This window comes from Triticum dicoccoides, chromosome 7B (genome assembly GCF_002162155.2).
Source record: "Triticum dicoccoides isolate Atlit2015 ecotype Zavitan chromosome 7B, WEW_v2.0, whole genome shotgun sequence".
NCBI lineage: Eukaryota > Viridiplantae > Streptophyta > Magnoliopsida > Poales > Poaceae > Triticum > Triticum dicoccoides.
In genome coordinates this window covers 525,755,467-525,768,799 of record NC_041393.1, presented here as the reverse complement: position 1 = coordinate 525,768,799, position 13,333 = coordinate 525,755,467, and the positions used below count along the sequence as shown (strand labels likewise).

At 44.5% G+C, this 13,333-nt stretch overlaps 2 protein-coding genes across 2 annotated transcripts; one reads left to right on the top strand and one right to left on the bottom strand.

Moving 5' to 3' along the window:
* Window positions 1-316: 316 nt before the first annotated feature.
* On the top strand, window positions 317-9,429 carry LOC119337496. Its single transcript, XM_037609658.1, has 14 exons — window positions 317-727; window positions 979-1,561; window positions 2,971-3,904; window positions 4,034-4,111; window positions 5,181-5,252; window positions 5,341-5,445; window positions 5,542-5,691; window positions 6,191-6,376; window positions 6,457-6,536; window positions 6,985-7,057; window positions 7,133-7,234; window positions 7,667-7,778; window positions 8,681-8,765; window positions 8,855-9,429. Exons 1-14 carry the CDS (start codon window positions 409-411, stop codon window positions 9,036-9,038), a joined length of 3,063 nt encoding a protein of 1,020 aa, XP_037465555.1. The 5' UTR covers window positions 317-408; the 3' UTR covers window positions 9,039-9,429.
* A 1,239-nt stretch (window positions 9,430-10,668) lies between these two features.
* On the bottom strand, window positions 10,669-13,327 carry LOC119340547 (probable cinnamyl alcohol dehydrogenase 5). The gene is made up of 4 exons (XM_037612469.1): window positions 13,170-13,327; window positions 11,561-12,188; window positions 11,291-11,444; window positions 10,669-11,167 (listed from the first exon to the last, which is right to left on the bottom strand). The coding sequence occupies exons 1-4, from the start codon at window positions 13,274-13,276 to the stop codon at window positions 10,944-10,946; spliced, it is 1,113 nt and encodes a 370-aa protein (XP_037468366.1). The 5' UTR covers window positions 13,277-13,327; the 3' UTR covers window positions 10,669-10,943.
* Between the last annotated feature and the right edge of the window lie 6 nt (window positions 13,328-13,333).

The following is a 13,333-nucleotide window of genomic DNA, read 5'->3' as shown; positions in this document are numbered from 1 at the left end:
TCCAATCGGACAACGCAGAAGCCTGACGCGTATGGTGGCCCCTATTTTATTCCACGCACAGTGCAAAAGTAATAAAATTCAGTGCGAATAGAGTTTTTTGGCTGAACAGCACAGTGAAATAGTAGTACAGTAGCTCTTAAAAAAAATATTCCACCGATATTATTTTTTTTGAGAATCAAATATTCTGCCGAAATATGCGCACAGTCCCTACCCTTTCCAAACGTGGCAGCGGAAGCCCATTGCGCAACAGCCTTTCCCGACTTTTTCGTCCCGTTCACGGAAATTCGCCAACCAAAAAAAAGTTCCCTCCAAAAACCCGCACCCCACCCCCCGTCCTCCTCCCCACCGTTTCCAACGCCGGAACCCTAGCTCCACCACCCCGAGGTCACCCAAAGCCCCCCCGCTCCCATGGACACCAGCGGCGGGTCCGTCTTCAAGTCGCCGGCGACGGAGGAGGAGACGATGGCGCGGAAGCGCTCCCGCCGCGTGAGCTTCGCGGACACCACCGCCGTGCACGTGTTCGACCGCGACGAGGACTTCGAGACGCCCCCGGACGAGCGCCCCGCCTCCCCGTCCCCATCCCCCGGGAGGCCCCTCGCGGGCGACGCGGCGGAGGGCGACGAGACGGAGGGAGAGGACGAGTCACCGTTCGGTTGGCTCGGGGATGTGGGTGTCAGTTCCGCCTCCCCCGGCAGCGCCGCCGGGTCCATGTCCTCGTTCGAAGGAGGTAGCCTCCTCCTTTCGTTTGTCTAAGATTTTTTTCTTGTGAATTAGCTTGTTTCATGTTATTACAAGCCCACATTTAGCTCACTACAGGTGATGTACACTGGTTAATCTGGGCGTTAGTTAATTTCGAGGTTCAGAATGTTGCATCTATCTAGCCATTCTGTTCTCTTAGTTATTCCTTAGCTAGTGTGCTGAATTATTCTGTGTACAGGTGCTATATCTCCTTAATTGCATGCTTGTTTGTCTTGACAGATGACAACTTCTTTGGGGTCGTGTCAGCAAGTTTTATTCAATCGGGGAGACCATCAGATTCTGGAATGTCGGAGGACAATGGCCATGATTTAACTTTAGATTCCCACACGTTTTCTTTGCATTTCAACAATGTTATTCCTCCAGATGATTGTTCACTCCACTCAGCTGGAAGTCTAAGGACACTCGGTCCGGAATCTGCAACACCGCTAAAGGCACTGAAGGGATCAGAGTCTGTAAAATCGAGTGGTGGCCGCGATGCATTGACCGACATGAGTTTGTGTGCAGAAAACCCTAAACGTTATGATTATACTAACTTGTCACCCACATTGAACAATTTACTGCAAGAGGTCCAGGAACCAACGTCTCCTAAAGATGAAACGAACTTTATAACTGCCAAGCATGCTTTGACACTGCCTGCATTTGAGAAAGAACGCAGGCAAGAAAAATCATATATTGGCAATGGTGTGTCTTCTGATGAGCTGGGCTCCGTTAGTTCTCTTGAGGAGCACATTACTAGTAGCTCTGATCCGACCGGAGAAGACAATGCAATGGTAGTTGATATTCATGATAAATCTCAGATCAGGTATTTGACAGTTCTCTTTTATTTGCCTTTTTTTTTTCTTTGAGAAAGCAGCCCATGCATGATATCACTGCAGTTCATGAACCTATGACATTAAATTATGTTACTAAAGTCTCTAAACAATGTTTGCTTGTCCTACTTCCCTATTTTGGTTTAATTCGGTCTCAAAGATTTTCTTGTGCCAATATAGCTATCTGTTGGTTAGAAGTAGCAAAAGAGTGAATGCACACAAATCATGATTGCATTTTATAGCACGTGATTGAGCATGTTGCTTGCAGCTTGGTTACTTGTCAGTTAAGAAGTATTTGCGGGCTTGCGGCACAAGGCATGCTATTGTTACCTATGGCTGTTGTATTAAGTGACGTGAGTACAATAAGCATCTGTGGGTACCTGCTAAATCAATGTGTAAATTGCTTGCCTAGAGTGAATAACAGTACAAGCTTTAGAACCTTTGGTGTACTTAGGTTCAAATTGGGATTCGGTCTTTTTGGAGAACTTGATTTAGCCCTATTTAACTGAATTTCTAGAAATATAACAATAATACACGGCTTAAAGCGAGAAATATCTAATATAACCGGTTAGCCCATTGTGCCACATAACACCTCAATCACAAATAGTGTCGCTCTATCAATACTATGGTCAATATATCACTGAGAAGTTTTTTTTGGCAGTTCTCTGTCCGTAGTATTGGTATGTCCTAGGAATTATCATTTCAATCAGTGTTTTCTGATGGCATTTTGTTTTTTATGTAATAAAAACTTCAAATGTTCTCGATAGCAAACATGAAAATCATAAGGGGCTGTTTGGTTCTAGGCTTGCAATGCCACACTTTGCCACACATTTTTTTGCTAAACTTGCCTAAGCTTAGTTCAATAAAATGGAAGCCACAAGTTGGCAAACCTAAGGGAATCTTGCCACACTTTTTGAGTGTATGTGATGTGGGGCCCTAGTGTGACAAAAAACATCTTGCCTAAGGTGAGGCTTGAACCAAACACCCCACCAAGTTGGTCAAACTCGCCTAACCTTAGGCGTGGCAACCTAAGGCAACCATAATCACAAATCAAACACCCCCTAACTGTTTATGGATGTTTTGTACTTCAGAGATTCCTTAGTGACCTATTGGGTCAAGCACCTGAAGCCTGAAGGCTGAACTTGACCTTATTGATCGTTCAGCTTAGTGTGCTATCTAGCATGCCATTGTTTCTGTAAACATTCTTCATAGCAATAGTTGGAGACAGTTATGCACTTGTACTACCATAGGACTGTTGAATATAAGCTAAAATCATTTACGAGTTTTTCGTTTCTCATATTTCTCTTAGTTTCTTTACTGTGATTTGGTCCGAAACTAATAATTAGTTGACTTGCTGGCAATCCATTTTTTTGGAACTTACCTGGTTTTTGGAATTGCTTAGTTTGCAGGAGAACTGCAGTGATGACCATATAGCCGTTCACCCTGATGTCAATAGAACTGTAAAAACTGCTTCGTTGCTCTCTCCACCTCCACCTTATGGGTCCTTCATGAGTAATACTGACTTGCAACCTCCTGTATTGGATCAATCATTGTCAAAAGATGAACCACATGGAGCAAATCAAATTGCAAGTGCAGTTCCTACCTTTTCAATGAGGGATGCTGAGCAGTTGCACCAGCAAAGTGAAATCTTGAATTCGGAAACTGTTTTACATACTCCGAAAACACTAGTTCAGCCGTTGCAAATTACGCAAGGTTCTGTATCTTCCCTACGCTCCAAAAGGCAGCAAATCTTCAGTCCTATTGTTCATGAGGAATCTTCTTTGGGGAGTGAGTTTATGAAACATGGTAAGAGAATTTCAGATCTCGATCATGTACTAAAGTTCAAGCTTCATGAATCACCTGTAGCTCATAATCGTCGATTACTGTTAGTTGAGAGAAATGAGCTTGTTCAGGAACCACATAACACATTCAGCAAAGCTGAAGATCATGGCTGCACTGTGTCAGCTTCTTATTCTGTTACGCCACAACAGCCAGAGAAAACCGGTCAGGCTTCTATTCTAGGTGCTCCTCCAAGGCAGGAGCTGAGTGAGGCCACTGAGGTTCAGGATACTCTGTGTGATGTCCCTGCTTTGGGTAGCCTAGCAAATCATGAATGCAATTCTCATATGGATGTGGATGGCACTGGAAGAAAGAGGAGCTCTGAAGAAAATGTCTGTGCTGAACATTCATTGCCTGAGAAAAGAGCAAAGGGACCTAGAAGCCCAATAACATCACTAAAACAACTTCCTTGTGTATCATTGTCTTCTCGTATGGCAGAAGAAAGTCAGAGTGAGGCTCATGATAGTGCACAATCATTAAGTGATGATTGGAACAAGGTAAGACAGAAAGCTGCCAGTTTAAACTGTATCCAAGATTTCAAAGTCATTCATGTCTGTTGATCTTCAAAATGTTTGAACTTTGGAGTGAATAGTCAGTATAAAATCTTGAGTGTTTCCCTCGCGCAGGTAGTATTCAGTGTATCTGATTCCATGAAGCAGATGCATATACGCCCAGAATCTATTAGTAAGCTTAACCTACAACAGGTATGCATTTTGCCTGTTACTGGACTAAGTTACTGTCTTGTTCATTCACTTCGAATACTTCAGAGACCCTTGCAGTACTGCTTATTCTATTTTGATGTACTTCAGTAATGCTCGTACTGAAGGGAGTAGTACATTACTCTACTCGAATTATTCTCTTTGCTGGTTCTGTGTTCAAAACTAGTTACAAACATAGGTATAACTCACTAACTCTCGAAGTTAAAAAAAGTGCTAGGAGTTAGTTGTGCATTTTGTTACCACCTTGCATTTTTATGGCCAAAGCGCACGCTTAAGCGCAACACATATTAAGCGCTAGGCGTTTTGCTATCGCCTAGAGTCTAGGTGTGCTTAAGCGCCTGCCTAGGCACGCCTTTTTTTTAACTATGCTAACTCTTCAAGTGAATAAAACCGTTTACACTGTTTAGATGAAATATCTACTGCACTGTGAAAATAATTCTTTAGTCCTATAGATTCTTGCATCATGATCTCATACTCAAATTGTTAGCCTCGATCTTGATTATTCCTTCAATTTTAGCTGAGCAAATATATTATTGTGGTCTTTAGGATCAAACGTTGGCTCCACATAGTTCTTAGGACCTTGTAACTGTGTTTGGAATGCAATCATCTTTTAACTCTCAAGAGTTTTGAGGTAGCATTATCTTCCGTAATAAACACAGAAGGTGGCTGGAAAAAGTAATCTAGGATTAGTTCTGACCACCATTCCTTCAAACATCGTTTGATTGTTCCGAACATATCTGTTTCTATTCGCAAATCTGGAAGCTGCAGCCCTGAGTGAATTCCTCTCCCAACAAGTTTTGGCAGACTTTTTAGAGACAATCTGATATGGCACACTTGCCTATTTGGAGCTTGTGTACAGTTACTAATTGATCTTCAGAATCTATGGTTCTCTATATCTCTTTTGTGAACTTCCTTTTGCTGCAACTTGATTTATTCTTATATGTGTTCAATTCTGTAGTTCAACCTAATTGATCTAGCATTCAAAATATCTTGCGGAAATGTTGGAGCGTGAGTTTGTTGTATCTTATATTTTTTTCTTGTTTTCTTAATGAAGCTTGATATGTTAGGAGATATGCTGGAGAAGATTCATGTGGCTAGAACACATAAGAGGCTTTCTGCTGCTGTGGTATTCTATCATTAATTAGTTGTCATATTGTCTGTCTCTGTTAGGAAATTACTTCCACTTATCTGTTGTGTTCGTTTTCTGAATGCAGAGGATTCAAGATTCCAGACTAGCTGAGGCAATGTCTCTCCATGGCAAGCTTTCATATGAAAAGGCAAAACTGCAAATAAATCGTGTTAAACTTGATAAACTGCGAGTAAGAATTTCTTTGTCTTCCTTTCAGCTTTTTTGATAGCTTATAAGGTACGAGTGTAGTAAGCTATTAGCCTGCCCCCGTTCTGTTTTGGTGCAGAACAAAGCACAACTATGTCAAGTTGGAATTCAAGAATGCCGCTATTTGAAATCCAAGATTTCACAGCTTCGCCGTCCTACAATGGGTGCTGCACAGATGAAGGGAGGTCCTGTTTATGCAGAAACTTCGATTAATACCTGTGACAGACTGGTACATCACTGTGTACTACCGTTCTTCGCATAATTATGATCATTCATAGTTTTATATCTTTTTTCCTGCTCTTTCTGTGTTGCATATCAAAATATCATACTGTCAGGCATTCCTTTCAAATGACCATGTTTGTTTTATTTGCTAAAATTGTAAGAGTCTGTTAACTGAATAACTGCAAAAGATCTGACATTCGGCAATATATTTTCTTTTGTTTGGTTGCTGTTATGTTTCGTGAAGCTGATGTATTACTTCTGGGCTATCAACTACCAGTACCAACGATTCTTGCTGTAATAGTATAGTGCTACTGTCATTAATGCAGCTCTTACTTCCAGTTATCTCATTTGTTCTTATTCTAGTTTATCCTTTCTTTTTCCATAAGTTCAGTTGCTTCTACCATCATCCTGTTACATACTTGCATTTGCCAAAATATAGCACTTGTGCAAATATTTGTGTGTTCACTCACACATTTTTATGGGGAACGTATCATGTGTTCCCCCAGGAAGGAAATGCTAGGATAACTGAAAAGAAGCTTGCACTCAGCATGATTCAACAGAAGGTGGAGAACCTCAAGATTTCGCTTGAACATTTTTGCAACATTAAAGGTGATATTAGTGAAGTCCTCAGGGTTGCTGAAGAGCAATTGAAGATGAGAAATCAGCGTCGTATCATCAACCAGCAAGCATCGGTAATGGTGTATGCCTTAGGTCTACCGTATATACTTCTCTTCCTTCAGTGATTTACACACATTTACTTTTTGTTTTTTAGCTCTGGGAGTTGAAAGACATTGTTAAAAGGGAAAATAAGCGTGATGTCATTCTCAACTATCGCAATTTGCTCTTACAAAGGTACTGACTCCTTGTATTCACCTTCCCTTTTGCATAGTGTAGCAACCATGATTTTCCTCTCCACTGTGGAACAGGAAACTTCCAGGTCTTTGGTACTTGTTGAAACCAATTACTGGTCTTAACTGGCCCAATGTACTTTAAACCTTAAACTGTTTTTCTCTAGTCCTGACGAACCTGCATGGACTTGGCAAGTTATTTACTGTATTTTGAAAGGATGTCTATGTTCAATGTAAAACCTTTCTTCAACCAGCCAAAACTTTTTGCTAGTAAAATGAACCCGACATCGGAGGTTTGGTGGTGTCTAACCCTGAACCTGGGGCACATAATCTTGTACCTGCTTGTGACCGCCAGTTTTGCAAAACAATTGGTAGCAGCAAGCCAGCAATGGAAGACAACCTTGTTATCATGTATCTTTGTCTTACTTCTTGTGTTACTGTGCCTTTTACAGGATCATCTTAAACCTTAGTGATATGTCAACCATATTTGTGAGTAACTCACTGATGGGAACCAAAATAGAAAAGGTGAGATGAGGAAACTGATATTTTCTTCTTCTGTGTCTGCATGTACGAAACTCATGGTACTGTTCTCTTGGTCAGGCATTTCCAAATTTGAAAGCAACTGTGGCATTCAGTTTCATTTTCAAAGCTGAGGAGAATCAAAGACTTAGTGATTTACGATCCTTGCAGAAGAAGACAATGGTGAGTTTGCCTTTACTTTGAAAGTTCTTACATATGAGACAATTTGGACTAATTCTTGTGAGTAAAGTTAAAGTAATTCTTATAATATGTAGTTGCATATGAAATATATTTGTGTGCCTTAAGCAGACATTGGAGCACTACCTTTGTACACATACGGCATACACATATTTTAGACCACATTTGTATACTGATTTGTAGTTTGAGAGATGTTATGCCTACAATAATATTAAGACACTTAAGCTTTTAGGTTTGGAAAAAGAATCGAGATTTGAGGGGTAAGACTTGTTCCCCTACACTTATAAAATCAAGGTAGAAGTGAGACCCGACCCTCGGTGCTTGACTTCACAACTGTGTGCGCCAACCACAACAGCTGTCATGTCTCGGAAGTTACATAGCAAAATTCAGTATAATGAGCCCCACATATTTTTGCAGGAAACAAGTTTGCTTCTCGGTAATCTTATTGATGTCCTAGAAGAAATCGAGGATGCTAAAGGGGAATTATTGAGTCTGATCTCTGCAGATTTTAGTGTGGACTCCCAGACAGGTTTCCTCTCTATCCATTCTCTTTTGTACTTCCATGCAGTGACTGCTTGTATCATAAAGCACTAACTCATAAACATATATTATTGACATATTACAACACTCCTGAAATAAGTTTCATGTCTAATAATCATAACAGAACGGGTACATGCACAACTATTTTCAGACAAATCCTCAGTGTGTAGTCTTTTATTGTTATTTTGCTTTATGGAAAGTAGGTAAGCAGATAGTGCACAGGCTAGTCTGTAAGCAGAACTTCTGGCAAGTGTTAACTAATGGAAAAATATGGAGATGTTGCCACGCGTTGCTTGCTGAAGGTACATCTGGAAATGAGGAGACTACTTTACTTGACCCATACAACCGTTACGATTTATTATAGATGGCTAATTTTAACATGGTCCCTCTTACCTCCTTTTTCCACATGGAGTTAAAACTGCTCATTATAGATAGCAATGGATTCTATATGTGTAAGTATTTATCTATGTTTTTAAGGCGACGCCTTACCGCCTTAGGGAGGGGGTGCGCTTTGGCGCCTAGGCGACGCCTAGGCGGGCGCTTTGGACGCCTAGGCGGGCGCTTTGGACGCCTAGGCGCCCAAAGCGGTCGATTTTCCAAAGCGGAGGGGGAGCGCTTCGACGCCTAGGCGTCGCCTAGGCGTCGCCTTACGGACGCCTTTAAAACATAGATATTTATGTGATAAAACTAAAAGGGCATATGACCAAAAGATAGTGGCATGCTAACAACTCTGAGTTTACTCGGAGAGCACCACATGATGGCCTTACTAATTTAAGTATGTAAGATTCATAAGTATGAACTCCATCGCAAGTTCAATTCTTTCCTAGCTCTATTTACACTGTTAACCTGAAAATTGTGTAGTCACTACAAAATCTGTACCATGTCAAGCAGGGCAACTCATCTTCAGTCTGCGCTTCATCGGTTACAAGAGCGCCAAGAGGGTTGCTTTCACCATTGATATGACAGACCTGAGCCAGTTAGTCCAGCGAAACCAGAGCTTATATATCTATCTATGCATCCCTACACTATTTGCTTACAATGGCACCTCTGCTTAATCTGGAACAGCGCGGTGTACCCTTCTGAGCCATCGGAGCTGCCGATCAAGGTGTGGCAAGCTCAGACAACACTGTCGCAGCCAAACCTGGACAAGCTGATGGCCTCCATAAGGGACGACCTTCAGCCGGGGCGTGTGATGATCCTCAGGCTATGCTGGATGGTGTCCCGCCTGGTTAACACATTGCCTGTCTGACCTTTGCCTGTCAGGCCGCCAAGTGCAAGCTGTGCAGGAGATCTGATCATCTGATGGGATACCACCACCTTGTGTAAATGCCGCCCTCGGAGCTGACCCTCTTCCTGAACGATCTTGAGTAGGTATTGTGCTGCAAATGGAGTAGCCCAGTGTGCTCCTAATCCTCCTGGTTGTTTGAGCATCTTGTATGGAGCAGGAGTTTCTTTGCATGCTGAACGAATGGCACCTGACGCGCTGCCAAGTGAAGCTGCCGTGGTAGATATAATTTCCGTGAATCTCGGTCATAGAGATACAAGCAACTAGCCAGAAATTACGGTCTGGAAAGTGTGTGAGTTTGCACAATATTGGTGCATTTTGCATCTACAAGTGAGGAGTAGATTGGTTATGGAAATGGTTAGAGGTGCATTTTTTTGAAAGAAAATGGTTAGAAATGTCTTCCACAAAAAAGGGTTAGAAATGCTAATTAAAAGGCTTAATGAACAAATGAGATTTAGTAAGGGCATCGGACACATCGTCCGGTCTTCGTCCTCCGAGCTCTCCACATTGACCCTGTCAGTGATCACCTGCTCGGGTTCGTTGTCGGCCGCCTTCTCCATTGTCCGGTCTCCTTCCTCTGAGATCGCCGCTCGGAGGCAGACTCACCTCCGAGTTCTCTGTGCTAGGCCAGCCAGTTTTGAACGATGCCCGCGATCTCGTGCCTTCATGGCACTTTATGAAGACTCAAATAAGCTCCCATCGTTTGCAAGTACATCAATGCGATCTCGTGCCTTAATGGCACTTTATGAAGACTCAAATAAGCTTACATCGTTTGCAAGTACGTCAATGATAAAATCTGGCGAGTCGCTGTGCCAAATCACGGACAGGTCTCCTCCCGCCTTGGATGCAAGCACATGTGCCACCTATTACTCTTAGGGCAATGAACAGCGACTGCATGGACGTTGTGACCCGGTTTGGCCTGCAAGAATCAAGCAGCTCGAGCTTCTGCCGATGGAGCATCCGCCCGCGAAAAGAAAGGAAAAAGAAAAGAAGATGGAGCATCCGCCACATGTGCAATCCCGCAGGAGCTCCCTGCAATGAACATACTTTTGTCATCTCTGGTCACAGCTCCTGTAGCACCAGATTCTGCATCTAAACCGAACGCGGCATCAATATTCACTTTCACAAACCCTCTCCAGGCTTCATTTTCTGTTTACCCTGTTCTGTCAGTCTGTTAGCAGCTGTGGTAGAAATTTCCAAAAAGAGCGCAGTTAATATTCTTTTGAAGAGCACTAAGGTTATTGAGATTCTGTTTCAAAAACTGCACCTCTACTTGTGTCGTTTCTTCGTTGATTCTGGGGTGTTAAAACATAATCCCCCCACTTCAAATATTTTGTTAATTCTGGCAAAACACCTGTGTTAACAAAACAAAATGTCCTATATTTTGAAGTGGAACGGATAAAATGGATGGAGTAATTATTGTGGCCAGAGGTACAAATAGCTTCCTCAGTGCACACAAATGGCTCGATAGCTGGACGATAACAGTTTACTACCTCTTTGATGATTTGCAGGAATTCTAAAACACATGAATAACATGATGCCATTTCAAATACGACATGAATTTTTGGACGTTTAATTGTGCACAAGAAAACCATAAGATTCTTCACGGGAGGTTGGAGTGGATGAAAATTTCCAGGGGAAACAGTAGGAAATCAAAGTGGCCCTTAGACAATAGGAAACAGCAGGAAGAAGCTCCATTATCCCGTCAAGAAGCAAACTTTCCATCCATCCGCCAACGCAGTTTTCTCATGAACAACAGTACACAATACATCACTGACAAGAATTTTACATTCTTCATTGTTAATAGGACAATAGCAGAGGCCAAAGTAGACCGTGAGCATTGATGAGTTATGTCTGGCAGTCAGTCGATCACTTGGCGGCGGCGGCGGCGGCGGCCTTGTCGAGGGTGTTGCCGATGTCGATGACGAACCGATACCTGACGTCGGCCTTGGCAAGGCGCTCCATGGCCGTGTTCACGTACTCGGCGCTGATCACCTCGATGTCTGCCGTCACACTATGCTTCGCCGCGAGGTCCAGCATCTCCTGGGTGTCCCTCATGCCGCCGATGAAGCTCCCGGCCAGGGTCTTGTTCTCTGTACATTCAGCCACACGCACAATGTGTATCAGTTACGCACAAAATGCCTGTGGTCGCATGATTTCTTCAATTGCGAGATCGGAGAGGATATCTAGGTGGCTTGTGAGATGGGAGGACTTACTGGCAACCAGAGCAAAGGGAGGGACCTCGACAGGCTTCTCTGGGAGGCCGACCATGACCATCTTGCCGTTGGGCTTGAGCAGCCCGAAGAGAGGGGCCATGGGGATGTTTGCAGACACCGTGTTTATGATGCCATCCATGGTGCTCATCGCAGCCTGCAAACGCAACACGAATTAAGCAGTGCTATAAGCAGATATGGACTCATGTGCTGTTCTCCACCTGAGAAAGACCCATCTATGATCTTGTCTGATGATCGGACACATCGGCATACCTTCATCTCGTCGGCGTTCTTGCTGACAACGAAGGCGTCGGCGCCAAGCCTCTCGAGGGCCTCCTGCTTCTTCCCTGGCGACGAGCTGATCACTGTCACCTTCATCCCGAAGGCCTTGCCGAACTTGACGGCGACGTGGCCCAGCCCGCCCAGTCCCAGCACGCCGAGGTGCATCCCGGGAGCGTTCAGCCCGTGGTACTTCATGGGGCTGTACACGGTGATGCCGGCGCACAGCAGGGGCGCGCCCTTGTCCAGCGGCATGGCGTCCGGGAACCGGACCACGAAGCGCTCGTGCACCACCACCATGCTGGAGTAGCCGCCGTAGGTGAAGGTGCCGTCACGGTCGACCCGGTTGTAGGTGAAGATCATGCCCGGGCAGTGGTTCTCGAAGCCCTTGTCGCAGCTCTCGCAGGACTGGCACGAGTTCACCATGCACCCAACGCCGACACGATCGCCGGCCTTGAACCTGGTCACATTCTTGCCGGCCTCGGTGACCTCGCCGGCGATCTCGTGCCCGGGGATCACGGGGTATGTGGCGTCCTTCCAGTCGTTCTTGATGCTGTGCAGGTCAGAGTGGCAGATCCCGCAGTACAGAATCTTTATCTGGACATCGTCATCTCCAGTGCTCCTGAAGGAAGAATTACGAGAAACATGAACGTCTTGAAAAGAAATGCCATTACATGCGAGTGTGTAAATCAAGATAATGATTACAATCTCAGTAGCAAGTCATGGGTTCGTCTATCAGCTGAATTCAGTGGTCACTCGAGCAATTATTCTAGCCTATTATCAGTCATGCGTGCAAACGGTAAATTTTTCGTTACAGCAAATGGCATGATTCAGTCAACAACTCTTCTGGAAAATAGAGATTTTAGAAAATACTAATTTGGAGCAAATTCTGCAGCCATCCATCAACCACCTTTGTACAGCTCGTAGCACACTGGCGCGGCTATGATAAGTTGATAACGACATAAAACTGCTAGAGCCATCTACTAATTCAGTTCCAACTGCAGTTTACTGTTCCATCATGTGCACGATATGCCCCTGCCACTGACCTTTCACGTCACCCCTTAATTTCAGGCCCCATTTTCAAAGGCCAAATTTCACAGAAGATATCACAGAAAGCAACCCAATACCCACCATTACAAAACTAGGGAGACAAATTGGCATGCCACAGAGACTATTTTGAGAATTTGCACCGGAACAGACGAGAATACGAGATGAAGTGCGCAGTTGTGCAAGAAGGACCACTGTCTGCCGCACAAATTCGCTCAAATCATAGGGAGGCCACCTTGAGAATATTGGAGGGTTTGCTCTAAGACGAAATCTCGCCGGTCAATTTTTGCGAAATCCAGATCCAGTGAGCCGTCAATCGTCGTCGGCTACACGACAGATTTAATAATAACGAGAATAAATTATTGCACGGAACCATGCATTCCACGTAGTAGTACGTACTGTACAAAGGGAGCATGGCATTGGGGAAACCAAGCCAGCGCCTAGCGGATCGAACGGCGCACGGCGCCGCCACAGCCGCCGTGCCCGGGGGGCCGCGGCGGCGCGGGCTCATCGTCTCGCGCGAACATACAGCGAACCAGATGCGCGGCTTGCGTACCTTCGGGTAATGGCGAGCGGGGCGAGGTGGCCGGAGGCGTCGCGCGCCGCCAGGCCCACCGCCTTCCTCGTGTGCTGCTGGCTCTGCTCCGCCGCCGTGGGTGCCATCCTGACGCGAGGCTCGGCCGGCAATCTCAAGAGCAACCCCCGGAAATTTCTAGTAGA